The sequence below is a fragment of the Hippichthys cyanospilos genome, chromosome 4 (genome assembly GCF_059441005.1).
Source record: "Hippichthys cyanospilos isolate Australia breed blue-spotted pipefish chromosome 4, RoL_Hcya_1.0, whole genome shotgun sequence".
NCBI lineage: Eukaryota > Metazoa > Chordata > Actinopteri > Syngnathiformes > Syngnathidae > Hippichthys > Hippichthys cyanospilos.
In genome coordinates, this window is record NC_142372.1 from 5,494,684 (window position 1) to 5,521,532 (window position 26,849).

The 26,849-nt window shown below is 38.8% G+C and overlaps 1 protein-coding gene across 4 annotated transcripts in view; it reads left to right on the top strand.

The window, feature by feature from the left end:
- The first annotated feature begins 2,069 nt into the window (after positions 1-2,069).
- Positions 2,070-26,849, top strand: part of akap13a (A-kinase anchoring protein 13a) — a 79,859-nt gene continuing 55,079 nt past the window's right edge. For 2 of the 4 annotated variants that reach the window (XM_088412748.1, XM_088412750.1), the window contains exons 1-5: positions 2,070-2,190; positions 16,174-16,217; positions 22,851-23,010; positions 24,914-25,077; positions 25,162-25,333. In XM_088412748.1, coding sequence (XP_088268874.1) covers positions 16,185-16,217; positions 22,851-23,010; positions 24,914-25,077; positions 25,162-25,333 — 529 coding nt within the window. In that variant the 5' untranslated portion in view covers positions 2,070-2,190; positions 16,174-16,184. Of the gene's footprint in view, positions 2,191-5,443; positions 5,726-16,173; positions 16,218-22,850; positions 23,011-24,913; positions 25,078-25,161; positions 25,334-26,849 lie in introns of those variants that run through there. The other 2 variants (XM_088412751.1, XM_088412749.1) reach the window with 2 other exon arrangements.

Here is a 26,849-nt window from a genome sequence, read left to right on the forward strand (position 1 = left end):
TTGTTGCTCTGCACAAAAGCAGCTGTGTACTTCTTTGTGTTGTCCTCATTTGCCTGTCTTGCTGATGTTCCCCTGGCCTTCATGCAGACTTCCATGTCAACACATGAAGGCAGTGCCACTCCTGCTTTTTCTTTTTTTTCATCTTCGTCATCGTTGAGAATATTGCTTGGCTATAAATGCAAACGTTCCACTTCTGCTATTTTTAAACATCATATGTGCCAGATTATGAAATATTATTCTCCATATTCTGTTCTCTTCATGTCATATTATATCCATTCGGTTACGCTCATTCCAGTGTTGTAGTTTTAGGTTAGAGTTATCCAATCAGAATTCAGCTAACTTGTGTCGCCAGGCTGTATGAAATCTGCGCGAGGCCTTCAGAATCAACAGTGCAGGCATCTCTGTATTTTAAGTGATGGGGCACATATAGTTAATTTGTGACAGTTGCGATAGCCAATCAGATCACGCGTTGGCGCCAGTTAGGCCAGCTAGAAGGCCTCACATGGACATGTACGTATTCTGTGATTGGATGGGAGGCAGCGTTTGCAGATCAACCAAGCAACACAGCATAACTTGGTTGATCTACATTAACGGTGTATGTATTTTGTGTTGGTAATGGATTTTGTGTTGAAATAAGTGTTTTGGGGAACAGCCATTTTGGTGAGTGCATTTTATTTCATTTTTCATTTTTAGTACATTTTTTAAATTATATTTCATTCATATTCAATTAATGGATATCACGAATCATGTTTAATGATAAGCTTTAATTGCTGATGCGGATTTATTGATGTTTAAATACTCTGAAAAATAGCTTCTTTAGTACTCAAGTAAGGTGATGGATGCAACACTCCATTGCTTTGTTCTTCTAAAAGTGCAAAAGGAGAAGATTGAAAATGGTAGTATGACCATTACTGCCTGTTTCCTTGGTAGTCAAGCCATATTCTTAGGCTTAAAATACTGAAATTTGGTGACATTTTTGGAAGGTGAACGTGGAAGTTGGCCGGCAATAATCAAAACAACCCCAATAGGAACTTAATTAATAAAAGCCCTTTAATCCATCAAGCATGATCCAAGAACTTTTGTTTTTCTGCCTTGTTTGTTTACTTGGAGAAGGCAGCAGACGTCTGAAATGCTTTTGTTGCCTTGGTTGTGATTCATAAAAGCAGATAAGACGACAGAGGCCCTTGTATTTCTTCCGTCTCAGACATGTTTGTGTTGGACGAAAATCATTAAACTAATTAAAAATTCTTACGAGTCATCAAGTCTCATCCACAAATCGCCTGGTTTATCACCCCCACTCTCGTATTAACGCTGATGACGTCCAACTTGATGGGAAAAACAACTTCAAAACAACACCTTTGGGTTTTGTACATGTTAATAATATGCAAAATCAGGGCAAATGTAATGAAGACGTTCTATTTTCTACTGGCCTTGATGAATAGGATTAATTATAATACATAATTCATGTCAAGGATGTTAGAGTTTTTTTTTTTTTTAATTATTATTTCACTCGTGTGTATCAAACCGATACCCCTATGCATCGATCAGTATAAAAAATTGCTCTCGGTAAAAAAATAAAAAGAGAGAGAAGTGTGACCCCGGAAGTTAGTGTTGTGTGACAACTGCTGGTGTTTTGAACCAACAGAGGTCAGTGTTGCATTCACAATTAAAAGCCCTATTAGAAAACAAGATAGTTTTAGATCAATACATAATTTCCGATAGCTTTATAAAGTATGTTAAGAGGAAATGTTACAACATTGTAAACCAGAACATTTAAATGACTAAATCACTGTTGATAAACTAAAAGGATGTTAGGCCTTGATTGACGGAAATAATAGCGTCACTATAAAATAAACCAAAGATGAGATAATACAATATGAAAGAATAGTAAAAACGATGTCATTGTAATTTTACATTAGTTTTCAACGTTATTAAAAAAAAAAAAACTCGTGATGTCATATTACGCCATTTCCGGTGTCGTGCTTGCTCCACCCCTCAAGAGTTGTCCTGGGAGACGCTAACAACTGCGGCGAAAAAAAAGTGCAGTCGAGTCCACACACTTGGGACACTTTTTATTCGTGCGTGCGGGACCACGCCGCCGCTCGACATCCGTTTAAAGGGACATTTTTGACACTTTATGGGGATTATTATGCACCAAAAAAGAGCCTGAAGCGTCGCCTTCACACCCAGGTAAGAAGTGCTAACTAAAAACAAACAAAAAAAAAAAAACTTGTTTCGATGGTTCTTCAAGCTAGTTTTGTTCAAGCTCGATGCAATTACTTTTTAAAATATTTTGTGCGATTATAATTTCAGTATAACGTTTTTTTTAAGTAACATATTGTTCAACACCCACAGGCGCGAAACTTTTTGCACTGCTGAAAAAACAAACGTCGAGCGATTACGATCCCTTTTCTTCGTTGAGAGTTCTAATGATGATTTCAGATTCCGATCCTTTAATTTTGAAAGCAAATTACGTTATACTACACTTTCTTCACCCCAGTTTTCGCACCCACTCAAACAGGTGCTGTTAACTGCTTGCTTTGTGCTTACAGTGGTTGACCATTTGACCCCCACCCATCTCCCGTTCTCAGAACAGGAAACAATTCACTTTAAATTCTCTCTTACTGCCTATACAGTTTAAACCAAGATCATCTTAAGTTGATTTGGTGTAATTGAGAAGTTTCAGCGCTTTAGTAATAAGTGATGCATAATCACGTATCATAAACAACAAAATATAGTTCTTACTTGACTAAAAATAGGGTTCTTCCTGTACTTCGTTTGAGTAGGTACTAGCTGATCTGGATGTAAACTGTCACCAGTCATAAGGGTGATCTGGAACTTTTTCTGTATCAGCAGGTTACCACCCTGCTTTCTCTCACTTCAATGCTAGCCCGACGTGACTCATTTGCACAGTTGTTGGGTGGCATCTAGCAATACTGAAAGCTCCCGAAAATATGTGAATAGGTGCATGCAGGTGAATTTTTCAGGATTTTTATGAGCGCATTTGTGAATTAGCGATAGTTGCCTGTATTTTGAAGTTGCTGTATGAAAACTGGCGATACAGAAGTGTTCTAAGAATATTGTGAGGATCTTTGGCAAAATATTATGATAAACAGTAATGATCAGGACCTCGTACTAGAAGACTCTAGGTCGTGGACCTCTAGAATCTGTAAATTGCAAAAACTTGTGTGTTTTGTGCCATGTTCAGCACGATACTATAGTCACAATGACATATGTCATTTGAGTTTTTTGTAAACTCTCAGTTCACTGATGATTTACCACTTTTAGGGACCTTTTATTATCTTTTGCAATACAGCAGTCGCCAATAAAGAATATTTGTTTTCATCAAAAAATATGTTAAGTAGTCCTATAAGTCATAGCACTTCATAACTTGTTATAAAGCACTTTTTATATTCATGCATTATATTTTTACTCTGTAAAGACTTTAACAATGTAAGATAAGACGCTTAAAACCTGAAATATACAGGTTATACACATAGTTTTATGATGGTGGATTTCACTGTACTTTGTCCCGCAGTCATAAAAAAAAAAGATCAATATTGGTGATGTGCAGTCCTGTTCACTCCATCGTGAAACACACTCAGAAATTGTACAACATTAATGACTTCATTTTTAAGTTAGGCTCGTATTGATATTTCTGAATTACCATACTGTGTAAACATCAGGATTGTAGTGTACACGTACCGTATTTGGTTTTCTCTTCACAGTACAGAAGTGTACTAAGTTCCCTCCCGGCATTTATTAGGTCATGGACAGGAAGTGTGGCTGCCTAGCAGACATTCGGAAGAGCGACATGCTTTTGGAACCATCGGGATAAAAATGTTTGATGGCACAATTGAAACAATTCATTTATTATCCAACTGATATGCTGTGATGCATTTACCAGCGTCATAGCACATGTCTTTCGTTGCCGTTTTTAATGCATATTTGCGGGGATGTGATGGAGGGGAATAAAAACTCTCGTTCCGCCTTTTGAAGCATTTTCAAATTAAAGCAAGCTCACGATCTAATGATGAACCCAGTTATATGCGATCGGGTTAGTTAAACGCGGTAACTTTTGAAATGAACAAAAACTTTGCATTTTCTTTGCATTCCATTCGTTCCAATCATAACACGGAACAGATCTGTCAGTAATTTATGCCAGTGACGCCCTGAGCTGGGTTAAAAATTGCGGCACTGTTTACCATGGCGATGACATGAAATGCTCGCCAAACTGGATCGAACCACATCACTCAAGGTTAACCATCCCTTGACTTGCTCATATCCGCATTTGACGCGTAAAAAAGCCTCCCTAAAAATACTTTCCTGATTTTTTTTTTTTTTTCTAAGGCTGGTGTCTTAAGAATAAATGTTTAAATACATGTATATTTTTTATCCATACATTTATGCAAACATGATATGACATACCTAACTCATTCAATGAAGATGAATTTTTATCTATATTTTTTAAGTGTCCTGACATTCAATCAGTTTCAATTTTTATTTTTTATTTTTTTTTCAAGAGTTTGGCTGAAGGGGTTTCTAAAAATGTAAAATGTAATCTAAAGTAATCAATTATTTTATGTTGTAAGTACCACAGTAATCAATTATATTATGCATTTGTAAAATAAATTACTTGATCTACTTAGGTAATTAAGAGCTAAAATAATTAATTCTTTTAGGTAGTAAACATTTATTTGAGCACATATTACCTATAGGTAGGGTTGCACGATTATGGCCAAAATAATCACGATTATTTTGGTGATTACTTAATTAAGTTTCGATTTAATACTTAAGTATCTAGAAATTAATGTACTTAATTTACTTAAGTATCAATTTAATACATAAGTACGTGGGATTCAATGTCCAAAACGTGAAAATACGTCCATGGCATTGATTGAGTTAATAAATCAGACCCTGATGGCTTTTTTTTTTTTGTAAACAAAAAATGCTTTGCACTGGTAAGGGGTCCTTAGCTGAAACCATATTTCACAGGGGGTACATCCCTGAAAAAAGGTCGAGAACCACTGAGCCAGCATATAGGAGCCAATGGTAGCAATGGCGTCAGAGCAGCATCTTAGAGCGTAAAAAACGTGAAAATACGCCAATGGCATTGAATGAGTTAATAAATCAGACCCTGATTGCATGTTTTTTTTGTAAACAAAAAATGCTTTGCACTGGTAAGGGGTCCTTAGCTGAAACCATATTTCACAGGGGGTACATCCCTGAAAATAAGGTTGAGAATTACTGGGCCAGCATATAGGAGCCAACGATAGCAATGGCGTCAGAGCAGCATCTTAGAGAAGAAAAATGCAATTAAGATAATTAAAAATAAGCAGGCAGGCATTAAATTTTCAGCAAATGGTTTTAATTTTCCTGAGAGAAAGTGACTTTTTCATAGTAAGCGAATACTGAAAGTGTGTGTTCCTGTATGAACCTGTCCCCACAATCACACTTTTAAAACCTTAAACTGTGTTTGCCTTCCCGGCAGACATCTGACCTGCAGCTAGCTCCCTGGCTCCGCCCGGCCGTTCGTGACATCATCGCTTTGATCAGCCTTAGCGCCCGTGTTCGCACAGAGCCATTTTTAGTCGCGGCGAGAGCTCACATGCCCGATACCTGCAGTGTAAACACACCTGCTCGGCTCTGTCTAATGGACTTACGATGAACGCCACCTGAAAGAAGTCCGCCCGCCCGCAGCCACCGTCGCCACTTAATCTGTGGGGTAAGGTCTCATTGATGAGCTCCGCCATCCACAATATCAACTTTGAGATGGGACTTGGAAGTTGCGTGCAACCTCCCTAGATTATATTCCAAGGGATAAAGTCCAACCGCCGTCGCCTGGCAACAGTGCACTGATAACACTTCATGAGTTTCATAACAACACGTGTTTAGTGGCCGGGTTGTAAAATTGTCTCCCACTTCTCTCCGGTACTTGCTGAGGTGTCGAATAGCATGAAAGTAGTCGTTAGATTGGGGCGTCAAACCCGATTTTGTCACTGTTCACATTCTGGTTTCCCTCCAATGGCTTTTAGGACTGAGCCCTGAGCATGTGTAGTTAGGGTTAGGGTTAGGGTTCATGATGCACTTTGGGTATTAACAGTGGCAATAGATTGCGATGCGTGTTTTTGACGAGTATAAGTTGAAGTCAGTCGTCTTTGAAATTTGTGACATGCAAATGTTTACCTATACTATTGTTGGGTTGATCTTTATAAATCTTGATGCAGATTTCAGGCAAAAATGCTTTTAATATCTTTTAGATGTGAGCAAAAAAAAAAAAGGCGCAAAAATCTGCTCTTGAAGTTATTCATGACAGTCTTGATGCAGAAATTTTTTTCGGTCAATTTTTATGGACCATTTTTTTCCTCCCCGCCCCAATGGAGATAACGCTGGATGACGTTATCTCCCTTTGTGTGACAATGGCTTCGAGCTCGTTGAGCAGGAGTAAACTGTTAAAAGAAACTTTGATGTTTCATTGATTTAGACTTGGTTCGGATCTAAAAAGTCAATTTAAAGGTTATATAAGGTGATTGTGCATCAGTGCTAACACTCAATGGAAAACCATAATGACAGGCTAGCAAAAATTGGTATTGCAAGTTAAGGGAGAGATTAACCTTCAAAAAATAAATATTCACAGATAGATTAACAGGTAATAATACCCCCATATTTTCTTGACCTGTGAAAAATAAGTTACATAAATAAAGTTCAGTCGCAACTTTCTTGTACTCTTAAGTTTCCGTCTGCATGCAATGCGCCACATTGCCCCCAAGAGGCCAAGTTATGAACAGCGGGTATTTCAGTGATTTCAATATTATACAGAACAATCGTGTTTATTTTTTACATTATCTCCCATTCCTGAGGAACTTTATGACTATTCAGAAACATTGAACGGAACATAATATATATATATATATATATACAATATGTTTACAGGTTAATATGCAATATACTTACCGGAACAACCTTCATTGTAATATTAATCTAGTTAAAAAGCAGTCTCTACTTAATTTTTTAGGTAATGTGCTAAAACCCAATTTGAGAAAATAAATCAAAAGAGAGGTTTATATCTGTGCAATATGTTTTATTTCATGCATTCATACAAGGGACACCCTAAACTGGTTGCCAACCGATTGCAGGGCACACAGAGACGAAAAACCATTCACGCAGCCAATCTCACTTAAGGACAATTTAGTTTGTCCAAAACACCTGCCATGCATGTTTTTGGAGCGTGAGAGAGATCTGGAGTGTCCGTAGAGAACCCACACGATCTCTGGGAGAACATGTAAACCCACACAGTTGCCAAGGAATCAATGATCTCTGGTTGCTCATTTGAGGTCTTGCATTCTCCCTTTGGTCATTGAAATTGGTCGATTTAATGATATTCCTGAAGGTAATAGACTGCGTGCAAATTAAATGACGTGGAAAGTGAATTCCATTTTCTTTTATGTTGTGCACTATGATGATTTAAGGGGGTGTACTGTATGTTTACTGACATAAATCAACATAGCTCTGATATGGTCTATTGGTCAGATGAAAAGAAGATAATGGCTTCTTGTAATTGCAAATTTCATGTTTAATTCCTGGAAAAGAAGACTGTTTTTGACATGACGTTTCTGTTTTTGATTGATGTTATTCGTGGTCCAGGTCTCGCGTCGGTTTTGATTGTTTTGGTGTCTCGTATGCCCGTGTGGGCTGGGTGTAAATTTCTATGCACAAGAATTTGAAAAAAAAGCAACCGTCTATGTCCGATATAATTTTTAAAATCAATAAATGTTACTAATACAATATCAATAAATGTTACTAATACTATGTATCGCTAAAATCTGTTAGCAATTGTACAAAAGCTTTTTATTTGACCAGATTGAGCCTTAAATGGTCCCGAAACCAAAAGGACATTTTTCAAATGCCTGATTTCACTCATGTATTAATCAGAGGGCCTTAAAGATGACACATTTGTTTCCGCTTTTAAGCGGGTCTTGTGTGCTTTTGGGCAGAGTTTCCTGAGAACACTGTGGCGTGGTCTCAAATAGGGGAAGTGAGCTAGCGGCGTGCGAGACGGAGACGGCCGCGAAGGCGGCTTCCTTCAACAGCCGTCGGGATTTGGGCCGGTTTCTATGACGACAAACAGACTGACTTGACAGTTATTTGTCATCAGGACGCCATTTTTTTTTTTTTTTTTTTGCCAAGACCCCAGAGGGTTCACAGTGCATCGGCGGGTGAAGCCAAGCTGCGCAAGCACACGGTTCTGAGGATCTCAAATACTTACAGTACATGACAATCCAAAAACCCAAAATGGTAATGCTTGTTTCGCAATGTTATTTCTCATCGCCGTTAATTTGAAGCAGCTCACAGGAGCGAAGCTGTGTTTTGCTCAACAGTGAGCAGGCAGCCATTACTGCAAGGTCGGTATTAAATCTGAACAGGCCCGCCGCAGGAACACAGGTTGGAGGTCGCTCGGGATCGGCCGCGCTAAACCTATTAGCTCCCAAATGGGACTTGCTGTCACTTTCTTTTCAGCCGTCTCCTGACTCTACTACTTTTTGAGGGTACATAATCTAGAAAGGATGGACGCCAGTCCCACCAGATTATTATTATTAGCATCATATTAGTGTCTTAGGTGATTTTTCTTTTAACTGGAATCAGATAAGTGTTTTACTTCTGTTATAGCAATGGTCTTTTGGAGAACAGAAATGTAGATATCTCACCTAAAACTTGGCATGAGCTGATAATAGCTCAATACCCGCTAATACTGTCTATTGCCGGTAAAAAAATGAGATGGCAATTGCTGTTTTTTTTTTTAAACTTTCTTAGCATGCATGGAGGATAAGTGTTTTTTTTTTTTTTTAAATAATTGTGTTTTTTCTTTAAAAAAAAAAAAAATCACATTTTGATACATGTGCGTTGCCTCAACCCTTCCGGACACCCAAGCAGCATTCTGGAGGACATGACACAGAATTTTGATGATATCACTCTGGGAGATGATTGCATGAAGCTTTACCAATCAAAATCAAGTTATGACGCATAGCAGGCCCTCCGTTCCCATTTTGGATATTACAAAATGGTTCTCAAAGTGCTTATTTTTGATTAAAAACACAAATTTACGCTCATTCCAGTCAAACGAATTTGCTTCCTGTTTAATTTTAAAAAATACAAGTGTTCACATTCAAAGCTATTTTAAAAATATATAACAGTATTTTAGAGGATTTTTTTTAAAAGTGTTATGCCTCAAATTGGACATTCATGGAAGTGTGGTGTAGTCTCATGATATAGTATCACTAATGCTTGCAGAGTTGAATCAACAAGCCGCTTCTGAAGCTAGACGGGAATAGCTGTTTTTTTGTTTAATCTTCTTGGCATGCATGCAGGATAAGAGGGAGCTTTTTGTCCTAAAGTGAAATTCCCAGTGACAGAACAACGTGACTTGCTCAGAACAATGAAATAACAAGAAGCGTGTCAATTGAATTTAATGAATTAACAATTTAATTTGTTTATTAACTCCTAATAAACATGGTACACATTTCTAAATGTATCAAATATTCAATATTTTGATTAAAAATATAATTGATTGCGTTCAATGGCGAAAAATAGCACTGTAATTTTAATACCGTGATACAATGACCCTGTGATGTTTTTGCTCAAGGTTGTCATTTTGCTGCTGAATTTGAAACGTGTGTAGTCCACAGATGGGTGACACTAAACACCATTTTTGTTTTGGCTTGGCAAAATTGCAGCACTTCTGTACAAAAACCTCCGCAGTTTTGCGCATAGCTAGCCCAAAAGCTACACGTCCTTCGAAATATCACGCGCATTCTTCCTCAAGACGTAACCATGCCTAAACGTAGCGGCGGCTCTTCTGTTTGCTTAGCAACGTCCACAAAGTGCCTCTTGCAGTTGAATGGCGTGGAAACAAAAGGTGGGGGTCGGGTCGGTGGCATCCAACCTGGGGAGGAGCTCTGATCAAGGCCCGGGCCCTGATTACAGGCCGGCCCCCTGCACGCCTCTCACAATAAGATAATACTATCTGGGCCGACAGGTATTTGGTTTCAGCGCGCTGGGGTAATAACTGTCACCACCAACACTGAGGAGACCTTTCATCCCGCGGCCCGGTGTTGTCGGCTGGCCGTTTGTGCGCACACAGGTCGCTTTTGTGCAGTGGTGGCAGTAGTGAGGGGAGGAGGTCACGTCAATAAGCAGGTTTGATTAAATCAAATACCCGTGACGATCTAAACGGCGGCGGATACACCGGGGCCTCCCGAGGTACTGACGTCGCTCCGACTAATTTATCCACCGAGCTGATAGTGGGCCTTAAAAATAAGCGCCTGGAGGGTTTAGCACGTCACAGGACGTCTGGCCCGGTGTGTGTCGCAAGGCCACTGGTTAACCAGTGCAGGATGCAGAACGAGGGGGTTAAACAAACGCAAAGTTAAATATCAAACTCTACTGAGTCACACACCACCAACGCTTAATTAAAAAAAAAAAAAAATCACACAGCATTGCTAATGTTGAGACTCACTCTGGGACCGGTGTCTGGCCCGGAATTCACACTGTAAATGTTTTCCATGTTGAGTCAGCCGCCATAAATGGAAGGAGGCTTGTATTAAGTTAAGCTTTAAGTTTTCTCTGTCAGACTCATAACCACCTTCAGTTATGACATTCTGCAAATTTGTCACATCTGAGGAGAGCTGCAATTAAAAATTATTTGATTAATTTTGTTGATTTTTTTTTTTGATGAATCCGATAAGAAGAAAAAACATTTCCAATCGGGATGACCTGATTATTGGTTTGGCCGATTATCAGTGCCGATATTTAGAGCGATGACAAATATCGGCATCACTCTCATTTAAGAAAAATCTGTTCGACGATAATAGACCATCTACAGTATTTAAATATTTAGTTGACTTTATGAGAGATTGTGCTGAACCACGGAACTCACCACACCGTTTGTTTCATTTAAGGGTAAAACAGAGAAGCGAAATATGAACGTTTCTGCTATTTTTAAATGTTTGATAACTTGATTTACTTGATTTAACTGTTGAAAACAGCGTGGAGTTATTTACTTTGATGTCCCTGGGCGATCCCTAAACCTATTGTTAGAACAATGATGGATGTTGTCCAAAAAGTAAATGAGTTAGTAAGTAAAAGTTTAAAAAAAAAAAAGAAGATCTATCTCATTTTCATCTATTTCTACCAAAGAGGACACTATTTCAAATCGACAAGGTAGTAATTGGACATATTATGATTCAGTTACTGCTTTGACCCCCCCCCCCCCCCCACCCCCCCCACCCCCCCCCCCCCACACACACACACACACACACTTTATATGCCAAAGTAAAAAGCAAATGTTTTATTTTGATTCAAAACATAATCATTTCATTTTCATAAGAGGGATGCAGAAATTCTAAAGTATACACTGTAGAGAAGCTGAAAACCTCAGTTTTAAATTTTAAATAAAAAATCTACTGTATCTAAACAATCTTCAGAAAGAAATGTATCGAATAGTTGTCAATCAATCGTTACAGCTCCACATCAGAGAACATGCGCTGAAACATTCAAACTCATTGTCATACAAAATCTTCGGGATGAATTCTCACCCGGGGAGGTGATAAAAAATTAAAAAAAAAATAAACATAACATGGCAGCCTTTCGCAATTTACTGTCACCCATCTGTCTAGTACACCAAGTTCCATTTTTAAGAATCCCTTCAGGACCCCCACTAGGAACACCCCCCATGCTACCTCCCCCACAAATAAACAAACGCAATAATAAACACAGTGGTTTTAAGTCCATCAATAGTTGCACAGCATCTCCCTTGGACAATTTATTGATTCGTTTATGAGCAGCGTATGTTTTGAACAAGTCTGAAGTAACAGACAAAAGAAGTAACATAGTTTGGTTGCCGCTCGGCTGGCTGCGCCCACAGTTTTAGTCTAATGGGCGGTTTAACTTCGGTAGGCAGGTGTCGGATGGCCTTGAGGGATGCCGTTTCCCATACTTCTTCTGTTACAGCCTTACTGCGGCGACCAGTCACTGGGTTTTGTGTGAGTACCTAGTCAAAATTGTACGGCTAAAAAGGTTACTTGGTGTGACTCATTCGACTAACTGCTATAATTATTTTTTTTTTAAGTACGTGAAGATTAGCTGAATGTTTATTTCCATGCTCGGCAAGTTTAATGGTTAGACAGACATGCGCATGTTCATTTCAACTCTCGTTATGGCATCAAAAATATTCGTCAGGCCCAATCCATCTTGTGTTCACAACGTAGAATTCCAGCAAGACTGCGTGTCATTTGACAATTAATGCAACAAAGAAAATGATCGCCACACCGTACAGGGTGGTGCACTGACTGCATCCAACCTATAAACCAGAAGCACAGGTTTTTCTTTTCTTTTTTTTTAAGTCACTTTTTGCTTTCTTCCCTTTCAAATAATTCGTGTTAACACAAAAGATCATTCCTGCCTCGCGACTTACAGGCGTCTTGCAAATATCTGACTTTGCTCCCACCTCTGGATACCAAAGGTGCCATCATTGTGGTTACTGTCCATCTGCAATTGTAATAACTGATACTATGACACTGATACCATACCACTTCGCCAGTCTGATATATACCTTCCAGATAGGTGGCGTAGAAAACATGTTAGGTGTGATTTTTTTTTTCAAGCCGCGTCTCCGGTCCATGCACCGCTGAGCCAACTGTGCTCCTGTCAAGAAGCTGCGATCGGGCCTTTGTTAGACATGACACGCCGTGGCATGTCCGCCGCCACCACGTCTGCGTTCCAACCCTCGAGCCCCAGAGGCTACCTGGTTGATGCTGCTAGTGGTAGCATATGTTTGTCCCAATTATTAAGCCATGCACGCCGAAGTGCATACGGGCTGGCACAGTGAAGCCATGAACGGCTCATTAAATCAATCCGCAGTTTTAGACCTAATACATACAAATGAGTTACAGGTACATGTGCATCACAAGCAAAGCACATCCAGGGTCCTCATCCTAATTGCTTTTTCCATCGTGATTTGCACAGCCCCACTAAGTGCAATACATTGAAAATATATATATATATTTTTTTCAGCCTACATCAAGCTGGTTTACTTGAAGAAAAGCCACAAAATCACCAGGAGAATCTGCAAACTTCTTTAGGGCTGCAACTTAGTTATTTGAAATGTTCAATAATCTCTTATCTATTATTTTGACAATAATTTAATGAATCATGTTTTTTTAAGTGTGTTTTAATTGTCATTCCTTAAAAAAAAAGACATTCTTCTCAGAAAATACACCAACATAAATTGGTTATGATCCCGTTGCTGATTTGAACTGTAATGTCATAAAAAGGCAAAAATGTTGATAGTTTTCCAAAGTAAGTAGCAAAGTAAAAGCAGATGTTTATAAATGCTTTTTTTTTTAATATTAACACAATGGTAACCCCATAGAAGAACTAAGGAATCTCAGAATGTTTACTGTTGATAGGCAACAATTCTGAGGGTTTGGACAATTTTAGGTCTCGAAACAATGAATTTATAAATGAATTTGATAATCCACGAGTTGTCGATTAATATTTGCACCTCGAAACGTCATACAGGAAGGCCAGAAGTGAGATTCGATGCCCAAGTTCCCAACCCTCAGAATTGTGAGGTGGACATGCTAACCACTCATTTGTCGTGCAGAAAATTTAGTATTATTTCATTTAATTTTATTTATTGCTACCATTATTTGTTTAAATTACCTTCTCATTAATGGATTTCATTATTTTCATGTGTTTTTACATTCTAGATTCTCAATGAAGGCATCACAGCTATGAATACACGCGTGCAGAGTTATGTAATTAAGTTAAAATGACTGAAAACATATTTTATATCTAGTTTCTTCAAAATAGCAAACCCTTAGCTCTGATTATGACTGCACACTCTTGAAGCTCTCTGTGAGCTTCAAGAGGTAGTCACCTGAAACGGATCTTATTTCACACATGTGCCTTATCAGGGTTAATTAGCGGAATTTCTTGCTTTAATCAATGGGGTTGGGGCCATCATGGGTTGTACAGAAGTTAGGTTAATACGCAACCGACAACCCTCTTGGACAGCTGCTGAATTTTGCATTATGGACAACTGTTAAAATTAGTGCTTGGACAAGAACCAATCAGCTAACCAGAGAAAAACTAGTGGCCTTTGAGGAATTCAATGAGGTGTGTCCAAATCTTTGACTAGTACAGCAAATGTCATTAGACATGTACGCAGCATTTTAGACGTATGTTCCACCCAGTTTATAAGTTCTGTCCATTTTACATTTTCTTCCCAAGGAACAATCAAAAGAGCCTCACGAGCCGCATTGTGTGACAGTCTTATCAAACTTATTCACGCGGCAAAGAAGCTGCTATCTGTCCCAGTGCACTTAAGGCAAGCGGATTAGACTCCAGAGTATTATTAGAACCACTGATTATCCCCTTACCTGATCCAACTAATTCACATTGGTGGTGGGGGTTACCATTTAATTGGTACAAAAGCAAAAAAAAAAAAACATTCATTGTGGAATTTCTCCAAAGACCCTTTAGGTATTTTTCCCCTTCAACTCTGTTTTGGAGTTTCATATGATTTATTCAGTGTTAAGCACTCATTTCAGCTAGGACTGGGGATCAGGGAACAGTAAACAAAGGAAAACGAAGGAGAACGCCAGCTCTGTGGCTTGTGAACGCGAGCAGATCCCTTTTAGAAACTACAGGGGGGTCTCTCCGAGATCAGACGTGAGCTGTAAATCCGGCTAACTGATCATCCTGGCGCAAGGCCACATACTGTACCAGTGTGTTTTGATGGCGGCAAGTCACGGGACCTCCTCTTGGTATTTATACTCGCAGATGATAGAAGGAGGCACAAGGCCTTAACGGCTCACAAAATGCCGGGCCCGATTTTGAAGCCAAGCCCCCTCTCTCCCCGTCAGCTGTCCCTGTACGAATCGAGGCCAACGCAGACTGCTGGTTTTAGCTCGATGGCAAGAGTGGATGGTCTGCCGTGCATGCGTGTTGCACTGTTAACCCTCCCACGCCGTTGGGACGGGCGCCAAGGTCGAGCTTAACTGTCACCTTGTCAACAACAATGTTCCGACGCTTCCATCGGCACTGCGAAACCTCCGTACTATCGATTGCTTACAAGTGCAAAGCTGTGTTAGGCCAAGACAGGAGAATACGTGTAGTCATAACAATTCAGTGAGCCCACGTTCTGCTCTTGGAATTGTTTTGTTAGATTTTTATTGAACTTTTTTGTTGATTCATCATACCGGGAAACACAAAATGGTGTCGTACGAGATTGTGTCCTCATTAATGTTTTGGTTTGAAGCTGCCATTTTGGGCAAATTCCAGGATTCTGACGTAACTTGACATGAAATGATGATGATGATGAAAATTTGCTGGCTGACATGAAGTTCTTGTATTTGCTTGCTTTGGTTCATTACCATGTTGTTGAATTATTCAACTAATCACCTTAGACCACAAAAACAAGGCTTTTGTTTTTTTTTCAGTTAAACCCCCGCAATAAGCGGTGGATAGGAACGTAATAGCAGAAAACTTAATTGAGGCCACTCCTAAAAAATTTGTTATTGCTGAAATTTAAAAAAAAGCCTTACATGTCACACAATCTATGATTTCTAATCACATTGGTTATGAGATTATGAAAAGGTTCTCTTAAAGCGTGTGTATAACATGTTTGATGTAGTGGAAAAAAAAACCAGACAAAGCTCAGCCCCTCCCCGTCGGCCATACAAAGATCAGAGATGTACCATATTATCTCAAAAAATACATTCTTGACAATGATTTCTGAGCCACTTACCTTTCAGACAGCATTTTCTACCATAGCGTGATAGAAAGAGGACAGAGACGGCAAATAGATTATTATTTCTGGCAAGCGCCTGAGGAATGGTTCCCCAACACAACAAGGTGCGTGAATAGCAAACTAAGACTAGGCGGCATCTCTTGCTTATTCCGAGTATTTGAATGGGATGCAGAAAATGTCAGAATTTTCCGAAATGAACTATGGGGGAGCTGTGTACCGTTCCTCTGCGAAAATGAAAGACTATTTTGTTGAAATATTCTCTGCTGCAACTGTTTAAAAATGAATACAGTTACCATGCAATTTTTAACATTCTTTGAATTGTTTTTTTCACTAAACAAAATTCCTGTCTCATGCCTTTACAGTTCCCAGGGACATGAAACTCACTCCCCAGCAAGCTCCACTGTATGTAAGTACCGGAATTCGCCTCGCAGAATCTGTTTTGCTTGTGTAAACAACCATCTGCTTTGTGATCCCTGTGTCGGGTCTCAGGTGTGCAAGCTGTTAACAAGCGCTACCTTTTACTGTATCATTACGCATGCTACTGTCCAGAGTGTGGCGCTTTGGAATTCCTACGAGCTGGATGGTTGAGCGCTAAATGTTGCATCGGCTGAATATGTGTAATTTGTGTTTTGTACAGTATGTAGTTAGCTGTATTGTAACCAGAGCAGTATATTGAGTTGTAATTGCATAGCATAGTGTCATAGGGTATATTTGTACAACAAAGACCTAGTAAAGAAATGTTGCACGGTTTTCCACTCCCAAATGCAGTTCAGATGTAAACAAACATGAATGATGCAGTTTTTATCATCGCATAGCAGATGGCTTTCAGTTGACAAGGTCGAGGGGGTGAAAGAATGCTATTCTGATACTGCCCTGCCCAATGAGGTCTTTATATCTGGTTGCTGACGGTTACCACTTAACACCAACAACACTTAGTGGCCTGGTGATGACGTTTGACTCAAATGCAGATGGGGAAAGGCATTTTTGGAGCAATGGGAAGCATTTTGTGGTGTGCTGCAATCCATCTTGGCTGAAGTTAGAGTCTGAAATGAAATAAAAATGCAAACATGCAATAGGGCTGCACAATTAATCGAATTTTAATCGCGATCACGATATTGGTTGCCACGATTAATAAAGCTGCTCCTCTGCGATATTAACATTTAAAAAGTCAAGCACTTTTTTATTACAAGTCAAATCAAGCACTTTGCCATCCTACCATTAGGGGACATTGTTTCCCAGTTGTCAATTGAGACCCATTTTGAAAAATCCGACAATGAAAGTTTGACTAATTGATTAAAATGTGTGTTTAAATAATGTGTTTGGTTCTAAGTAGACTTATTTTTTTCATTGGTTTGCACTCAGCAAGGAAGTTAGCTGTGTTGCCCTGTGTGCCAAGTTTTTGCCATGTTTTGTGAATTTGTTTTAATGATTATTTATTTATTTGTTTTAGTTTGTTGTTATTATTTTTAAATCTCAAGACACAAAGCCTTTTTTGTAAACTGCTTGTTTAAAACAAGGGCAATAAATAGACGTTGATGAATAACACGATGAATAATGTTGATTAATAATCGTGATTTCAATATTGACCAAAATAATCGTGTTTACTATTTTGGCCACAATTGTGCAGCCCTAACATGCAATATAAATCACGGTGACTCCTAAGCAATAAGTAATTTCTTGGCCGATTAATTAAATTATCCGGAGAAAAAAAAAAGTTTTTGTTTCAATTAAATCAAGCGACTGCAACTGTTTGGTCCCAAGAATAAAAAAATACAAATCTCAGAAGGGAAAAACAATTTGATTAGAACATTGCCGCTGTCATTTGCTTTTCTCTTAAGAGTTTGGATGAGGCTACCTAAGATGAATCAGTTTGGACTTTTCAGATGAAAAAAGTACACCTGCTCAATTTACAGAACCGACCGAAAGCAAATTCCCTCTTGTCAAAGTTAATTGTCCAAGTACTGTATTTAACAGCATCCAAGCAGCAGCCTTTTTGAGCATTCTGTTCGAGAGCGCCCGCGGTCGTGTGAGCGTTCCGAGCTGCCACGCACTGCAGACAGAAGGAAGGCACACAGGAAGTTAGATAAGTCCGAGGCAAGAGTTCCGCACTCAACAACGTTATCTCCAGTTTACTGTGGGACTCTGATTTCACGGAAAACCAGTCAGGTTCATTGCCTGATTTTGCAAAAAGTACCCTTTGATGTTTATCGTGTGCTGGAGGCCAAAGAGAAGTAAAACAAAGTCAACATTTCATGTGAATCGCACCTCCATGCATGATGTGCCAGTGAATAGATGTTGTGGTAAACAAACGATTCATATTGATATTTCACACGCGTTGTAACAAGTAATGTGCCCAAACATAACCTCACCTACTCATCAGTACACAAAACACAAGTTTACTGCTTGAATTTGTTCCCCTCGCTTATCAGTGTCTTTCACACAGAACAGTGTTACAGGAAAAGGCAGCTTTGACGGGCAGTGTGACATCCGCTACTGGCATTTACTAATTGGACCGCGTGATTGCACAGTTTTGGTAATATCCTAACTTTTGACACTTGGTAAGTTTCCAGCCAGCTATTTAAAGTCTTTCAGTGGCATGGACGAGAATCCTCGTCTTTTAAAATAGTGATAACAAAAATAAATAATACAATTCTGTTCAAATACGTTTTTTACTAACACTCTTGATATAATCATGCAGTCCCCTATGAATATTTGCAAATGATAACACATTGAAATGGGCACAGGTTTCTTTTGCACTATTTTTCAAGATTTCAAACCATTTACTGTAAGACACACTTTTATTCCCTAAAATGAACGCCAAAAGTATGGGTGCCTTCCATAAATGGTAACTTAAAAATTAGATTTGTATTTTTTTCAACATCATTCTAGGAAGATTGATCTGTCAGCCACATAAGCTGAGTTTTGACGCACAGATTTGTATTTTTGAATTGGCGTATTCTTACCGGGTACTTAAAATAATTACCGTAATGGGACGAGCTAGAGGGTGGATGTCGGTTGGCTGTTAGCAGTCAGTGCCTATTGCAGCTAACAATGACTCGTGTTAGCTGAGGCATTATTTTCAATAAAACAAGTGAGCAGACTGAACCAACGTCCGAGTTCATCCTTGTTCACACACAGAAATATTACTATAACGGAGAGGTAAAAGCTATGGTCTTCATCTGATTCAATTAAAAGTGCTTCGATTAGAGAACATGGAATGCTATTCCATTGGAGTCGTTGATTAATTGTGGTCCTTTGGCATATACACACACAATCATAAACTTGGTGAAACACAGATGGTGTGCAACTTTGGGTATTTATGGCAAAAAGAACTTGAGCTGTGTCACGACGAAAAGGAAAAACAACTGCTTCGAGCGTATTAAATGTTACACTGGCGAGGCGTAACTTAACTTAACCTGCAACAAATACATAACTTACGGATATGAACACAAGAAAATATGAAGAATAAACACTGGTGATATATATTCTGTTTTGCTCTAGTTTTTACATTGTCGCCAAACTGTTGGAGTGTCCTATACACGATAACATAGAAAATACCAGAATTTGATCCTAAAATTAAGGGTGCATGCTTTATTTTGGGAATTACAGTAGTTGGAAACCTCATTATTTTATTTTATTTTATTTTATTTTGTCTTTTAGATGAGCCTCCATATATATATATATATATATATATATATATATATATATATATAAAATTTAACTTCAAAATCTCTCTCTCTCCATCTCTCTTTGGGGGGTGTGGGGGTGGCGGAGCTTCCGAAGCAAGCTCATATCACTGCTGGTAATAAGCACTTAACAAAGTGGCCTGCTGGTGTTTTGACCTGATAATCATATTGCTGCAAAATGGGGTTGGTGCGGGACGTGGGCAGGGTTGCTATTCTGCGACATCAAAAGAACAGCCGGTGTCTATGAACCCCTACCCTCTGCTTTGTGTTTGTGTTAAGTGTAAGCAGCCCCCCTCTATGACTTGGCAGGTTTTGTGCTATTTGCCCCCCCCCCCCCCCCCCCCCCCTCCCCACCCCCCAAAAGTGATGAATAGCAAGGGCCTTGTAAATGCCTGGCCTATACGTAAGTTCCTGTTTTACTGAATCATTGTGGCGCAATTGTCCCCGACTTCCTTTTCGCCTCTGATGGAAGATGACAGCCGCTTGTTATTTCTCCTTATGCATGCGTACAAATGCAGTCATCACAGACGGATCGATAGGCAATCGACTCGAGCGTCTGTTTTCACAAGTCGCCGGCTGGTGATGTTATTTGTGGTGAGCGGATATTAATTTGGGGCCAAAACAAATGGAGGGCAAAATATTGTTTTGCTGCTGTCAGGAATAATTTGAGCAACTACTTTGCTAAATGGTCTCCGCTATCACCAATTCCTTGTGATTGTGCGGATCTTATTTCCCCACTAATATGTTTTCATTCTGGCGTGGAGTTCAGAGTCACAAATCCGCCGAGGTAGCAATCTGCTCAGTAGTGCCTGAACCTCCTAATTTCCAATCTGGGCCCGAGATAAGAGATGAGTTTTTAATGGAGACAATGTCATGCCTGCTGGCCTCCACCTCTCTACATCTCATTTACTGCACTCACTACTCGGCTCGCCGTGTTGAGACCGCAAGACTCCCTTCGCATACTAAAAGTCTGCTGCTTGATATTTGGTGCGTCACGCAACTTTTAACTGCTTGCCAGATTGTGCTTTTGACACAGGGCGGGGCGTATAAATAAGTAGTCGAGTTACTGCGACTCGGACTTTACTCCATCACTCGTTAAAGCAACACCACCGATAGGTCACGGTGTCAATTTGTGTGTGTGTGTGTGTGTGTGTGTGTGTGTGTGTGTGTGTGTGCGCTAAGGCTGGGTTGTCCAAACTACAGCCCAGGGGCCATTTACGGTTCGCCTGTCACATTTTGGCGGTCAGGGACATAAATGAAATATACATTTTTAAATGGCCCACTATGCTATTTTAAAAAGTAATTAAACATTTTTTGATGGCAGACAACATTAGCTGTGTTAAAAAAAAACATAAATTGTCTTGAATCATCGTTTTTTTTTAAAAATAACGACAGTATTGTTATTTTCTAAAATATTCGTATTAGTATCATTATTGAATAGTCAACATGTAATTGCTTGATTTATTTTTACTGTTTGATAATTTCAAGTAAAATAAATAAATAAAGTGGTCCTTATGTCTTTTTTTTCTGTATGCGGCTCTCATGGAAGAAAAGTTGTGACACTCCTGTTCTAAGGGCCTTGGAAAATTCATGAACAAACAAATTAGCAAGAGTGATGTAGACTCAAAATTACCAATTGTTTTTATTTTTTGGGGAGTTTTTTCGCTTGGCGAATGAAATGAGTTGTGTTCAACGTAGCTTCATTAAATGCTCAATTTGCACCCAGCGCAAGTCTCTGCCCTCCACTTCAAAATATTTCCATACAGCAGACATTATCCTTATAGCATGACGCTAACTTCATGTTAGAGACCTGTAGCTACTGCCAGAACATTCCCCTGCTGGCTGTGTTTATTTCTGCTATTTACCGCTTTGTTACCATGTCATTTACAGTTTGAAACAAGGAAATATTATTTCTCTTGTCAATATCTTTGTACTTTGTAGCCCTTAAAAATTAAAAGAAAAAAATTACTCGAGTTGAGGAGTCAAACTGGTATCGGTCAAAAAAGTGTGGTATCGAACATCACTAGTATTCAGCAATTAGGTGACTAGTAAATGTTTTTGCGAATACGTTTGAGTGAGTTTGCCTGTCCCAACATTTTTACTCTAAATTGACAGCTCCACACTTCTGTCCATCAGAAAAATTGTTCCAATGATCGCTTGCCCATTTTCAGCTATTTCTCCAAACTCTTAGTGCTGCTGTCAAACTGGTCTATGAAACAAGCCCTGAGGCTAGCACGCTCCACGAGAGAAGGAAGCACCTATGACCCTCAGCGCTAAGCGAGAGCTCCGTGCATGTCAGGCGAAAGAACAACAACGGGATAAAATGTCCCCATTATCCCTCCTCCGTGTCAATAAAGTTGCAGTTCCCCCGGTGGAAAGAAGCTCATGGCGAAACAATCGGCCTTTCTCCGGTGCCTCCTCGCCTCCCGCTCGCCATGCCCTCGGGTGACATCGCTTCATTCTGAGCGCTACTCAAGCACACAATTCAGTCAATTGTGACTTCACAAAAGCAACAAGTGTGTCTTTTTTTTACGTTGTATCCTCGGATGACAAACAGTACTGTCATGCAACTGGCAACACCATGATAGCAGACAGTCCAGCCGCTCGATAATGCATGCGTACTGTCTATTGTTTTCCCCTAATAGAAGAAAATTGAAATAATAAATTTCGGAGTGGCACAGTAGCCATCATAAAAGTTACATTAACTGCACAGCGACTAAGTCATTTTGAATGTGACAATAGTGTTTGCTAAAACAGGATAAAATTCATAATATAATGCGCATAATACAATGCAGTATACAGAATAGAATAGAATAGAATAGAATAGAATAGAATAGAATAGAATAGAATAGAATAGAATAGAATACCTTTTGTCATTCTTCACAGGCATACATCAGATTTGGGAGCGCTGCTCAGATAATATGCACCATATTTTTAATAATATGCATCATGTAAGATAATATATAAAGAATAACTGAAATAGAGAATAGAATTGAATAGCATTATCTGTAGTTTAATTTCTAATTGAGGAAGAAAAGATAATGTAGCAAAGCGTAAGATTACTTTGGCGTTCGTGAGGTCGTTGACAATGTTTGAAAGGTACAAGATAATGCTGACGTCATCAAGGTGGGGATCATTAAATAAGCTGTAGCGTGTCAGTAATGTATTATTATTAGTTAAACGTTTTAGGGTACATGGAGAAAAGGTCATCGTTATTTAGCGATTTTTGTCTGGACGTAAGTCTTGAGAATTTTATTCACTAATATGCGTGTCTTGACTCAATAAAGGTATGGAAAACACTTTTCTATTGAGTTTATTCAGCAAACTTTCCACTTGTCTGCCCATGCTTGCAGGGCCACTGCGTGATCACAGTGCAGCTGACCGATGAAGAGCTGGCCGCGGAAGTGGAGGGGGCTGCCGCCGACTACTTCCTGTTGTTCGCCGGCAGTACTCAGAGGCACCTGAGCAGCACGGTGAGGAGCAGCCATGACACCCTGCAGGCGCTATGTCCTGGTAAGGAACAAAGTTTTTTTTTAAGGAATACTAGTGTCACACTGAAAAGAAAAAAAACATAATGAAACCTGGACAAATTTCATTTTTTCCACAACTTCCATCAATCTAAATATTCAACAACACAGTTAATATTCACCATTAAAATTAATCTAAATGCATTTTGTTTACATCCTAGAACAAAGTTAAGTTTAAGTAAATACAGCAAGGACAGAAAACAAGTGAAATTGAAAAAAGTGAATTTCAATTTTTTTTTGTTGTTGTCCAAATTAATATGACTGTTAGAAAATCACTCCATTTCTGAATGCTTTAGAAACCATGTTGCATTTTGGTATGGGGTGGCCATACTGGAATGGTTGAATAGTAATACAAGTAAAACTCCTAATGTTGAGAGAACATTTTTAATATTATCACTTCTGAAGTTCGGACAAAAATATTTTCCGTAATATTATTGTATTATATTATTGGGGAATATACTTTAATCCGGGTAAAAGGTGAAAAAAATGAGGGGAATAAGACATCTTACCACAATTAAAACCAGAAGAATATCATAATATTCTAAGGGGGAAAAAATTATATATATATATATATATATATATATATATATATATATATATATATATATATTCACTCGTTACAATTATGACTTAAACACTCACAAAGTAACATTTATTTTGAATAACTGCAGTTTTTCTACAAGTGCAGCTTTACATGAACATGTTGATATGGAAAGAAATTTTGTATCACCTTACATTTTATTTATTTATTTTTCTTAAACTTTAATGACAGTTACTGAATGTCAGCGCAGTTAATAAAAGATAACAACAGTCTAACCCTGGAAAAGAATTTTATTCAGTTTTCATCATTTACTCCGGGCAAAAATCCTATCAGTAATTGTTTTACATTTTAGGAGGTACCAAGTCATATACGAGCATCTGCTGGTGTCTTTGTACCCCCATCTGTTCACAGGATTAGCCAAAATGTGCTGCATATGTGTTTAATTACAGAAAAAGCTGTCTTTTTTTTATTTTTGATTTTTTTAACTCTCCACACTCTTGGCATTCATTTTCAACTGCAAGATATTTAATGCTCTCCTGGTCACGTAACAATCAAGTGATAAGGTCATCAGATTAGCCCTAAATGTGTTTGTTAAATATATAACTACAATAGACCACTACTGCTTAGATAAAGAGTAATAATGGGGGAGATATCGCGTAATGTAAAAAGATAGAGCATCGTAATCACAGAGGACCTGTGATGATAAGTACATCTGCTCTTGCTTTTAAATATGTGCAATGATCATAGCAGCTTTATATTGACCTGCTGTCACTCGGCCAGCAGGAGGAAGTTGGGGATTGTTATTGCAGAGGAAATGAGGATGGAATGAATGATTCATCTTCTTCCCTCACCCTGTTCTCTATTTTTGTGTCCGCGTTAGCTTTGTGGTTGAATCCACCTGCCTATATGTCAAGCTTCCGTATTCTTGAATGTTTTCACTGGCAAAAGGTTGATGGAATGTCACTTCTCACAAAAGGTGTGAAAAAAGTTGTCATATCACAATATTTGGGGGGTGAAAATGTTCTATTTTGTGAGGGAAAGTTATAGCACAAGAAAAAGTTAAATTATGACCTATGTGAAAAAAAAGTTATTTCAAGAAAGCTTAGAATTTTATATTAGAAGAATCGATTTTTCTTTGTTGAGTGTCATATTATGACTACTACTAAAATGCATTAAATTAAATAAGGTCGTAGACATTAAAAGATAAGCTGTGCAATTTACAATAAAAAAAAATAAAAGCTGAATAAAATAAGAAATAATAATAATAAAAAGTTACATCTAACTTAAAGGCCTGTTTGCTAACTCAGCTTTTTCACGCCGTGTTTCTTTGTCCACGTTCCCCATTCAGCTCACAGCTGTTGCGAGGAAGTTTCGGTCACCCTGTGTGCCGTCACTCGAGGCGACCCCGATGACTCGGAGGCGCTGACGACACTCTCGTCTCACGTTGCTTCTTTAGCGGAGCATCGCTTCACTTTCATTCAGGACTTGGCTTTTGATATGGCACAGTTTCTGGTGAGCCTTGAACCTCCCCACCCTATTGGCTATCCAGATTTAGTATCAGAATGATGTTTCAGCATTGTACGCTTCACCACCCAGGTTAGCACAGTGGGGCGCAACGACGGCTTGGATGGGGCGTTGCTTCTGGATGAGTGTCAGATTCCGCTGCTGGAGTACGAGCGTTTGGATGAGAGTCTGGCCTTGGCCCTCCACCACATCACGCTGCCACCTGGATGGAATTTGCTGGGGAACCAATGCTCCGACACCCCCGGTAAGGCTTGTATTATTTCCAGAAGGAACACATAAGTTTCCTATTTGGAAAATGAACTATTTGAATTAAAAATGTTAATGTCATTCATTTGAAAGAAACATATTTTAAAAGAGCTCGAACCTTATTTAGATAATATTAGAAAAAAAAACACTTAAAAAGAAAGAAACTCCTCCCACCTGTGGTCCCTTCTGGAGGTTTCCGATTTTCCCCTAATTGGGGTTTTTGAGTTTTTCCTTCCCCTTCTGGGAGCTTTGACAGGGGATGCTGTTGTGTACCTTACACTAAAAAGATGTCTCTGTATGACTTCTTTTTTTGAAAGAAGTCTCCACATGACCTCTTTTCATCTGTGAAGCCCTTTGAGACTTCGGTGATTTAGGGCTATACAAATAAAATTTGATTGATTGATTGATTGATGATTTTCTCAGAAAAAATTTCAAATTTTATCACAAGAAGGAGGAGAAAGTCATATCCATCCATTCAATCATCCATTAATCCATTCAATCTCTGTACTGGTTATGTCAACGCTTCTCAAATATATTTTACCAAGCCCGCTTTAGGAAAGAGAACCCCCACCTTGACGTGCTGACTATAAATAAGATTATTGTCTATGAAAAGTATATAAATATACTTTAACCTGCATTCTTTTTATGATTAACGAAAGAAAAAAAGCAAACTAAATGAACTTTCAATAACTTTTATTTTTTACAGCGTATATATGGATTACAGCTTAGTCTAAGATTGAAAAAAAAAACAAGTGTATCAAAGTGCCTGAAACATTAAAAAAAATAAGTGAAAATGAAAATTCTTATTTATATATGCAATTGCATTACACATGACAAAAACAAAGTCTTTTCCCTCTTTTTGGAGACTTCTACAACCCCTTTGCAAAGCCCTTTTACAAAATGATTAGACAGCACATATTTGGCAGTTTAACTAATAAATGCAATTCTGAAATTTTCATCTGTAGTTTGAATTAGGCGACCTCATGTCTTTGGGTATTTGTGGCGCTGTGACATCACAAACACCATATGAATAGGGTGTCACAGCTATTTCATAGTGTGTAAGCGCCCACTGTCGGTGTGGTTTTAAGTCTTCTGCCAGGTACTGCGTGTCAGGCTGCATAGTACTTATGTTTTCGCCAACCAGTGGAGATTTACATGAAAACTGTCAACAAAGCAAAACGCTGTTATGATCACTAATCAAGTGAAGATGTCTGCTTCCCGCCCGCCACACAGTCTGATGGAAACCATACACATTTGGATCATAGAAGTCCTGGCGGTTGGCAGAGAGACACAAAAAATAGTCTTTACAACTTAGGGAGTGGTTCGAATTCTTTCTTTAAGGACATTTTGTCTTGAGAGTTCACATTTTCACAAAGGTAGTCAATGAAGGCCTCATGTCGCTTCAGTGACCACAGGTGACAGCTCTTAAGACGACATTGTCTCGCCGAGTGTCAATTTCACAATGAAAGACAAGTGCGACGAATTTACAGCAGTGTCAGGTGACCGATGGCGTC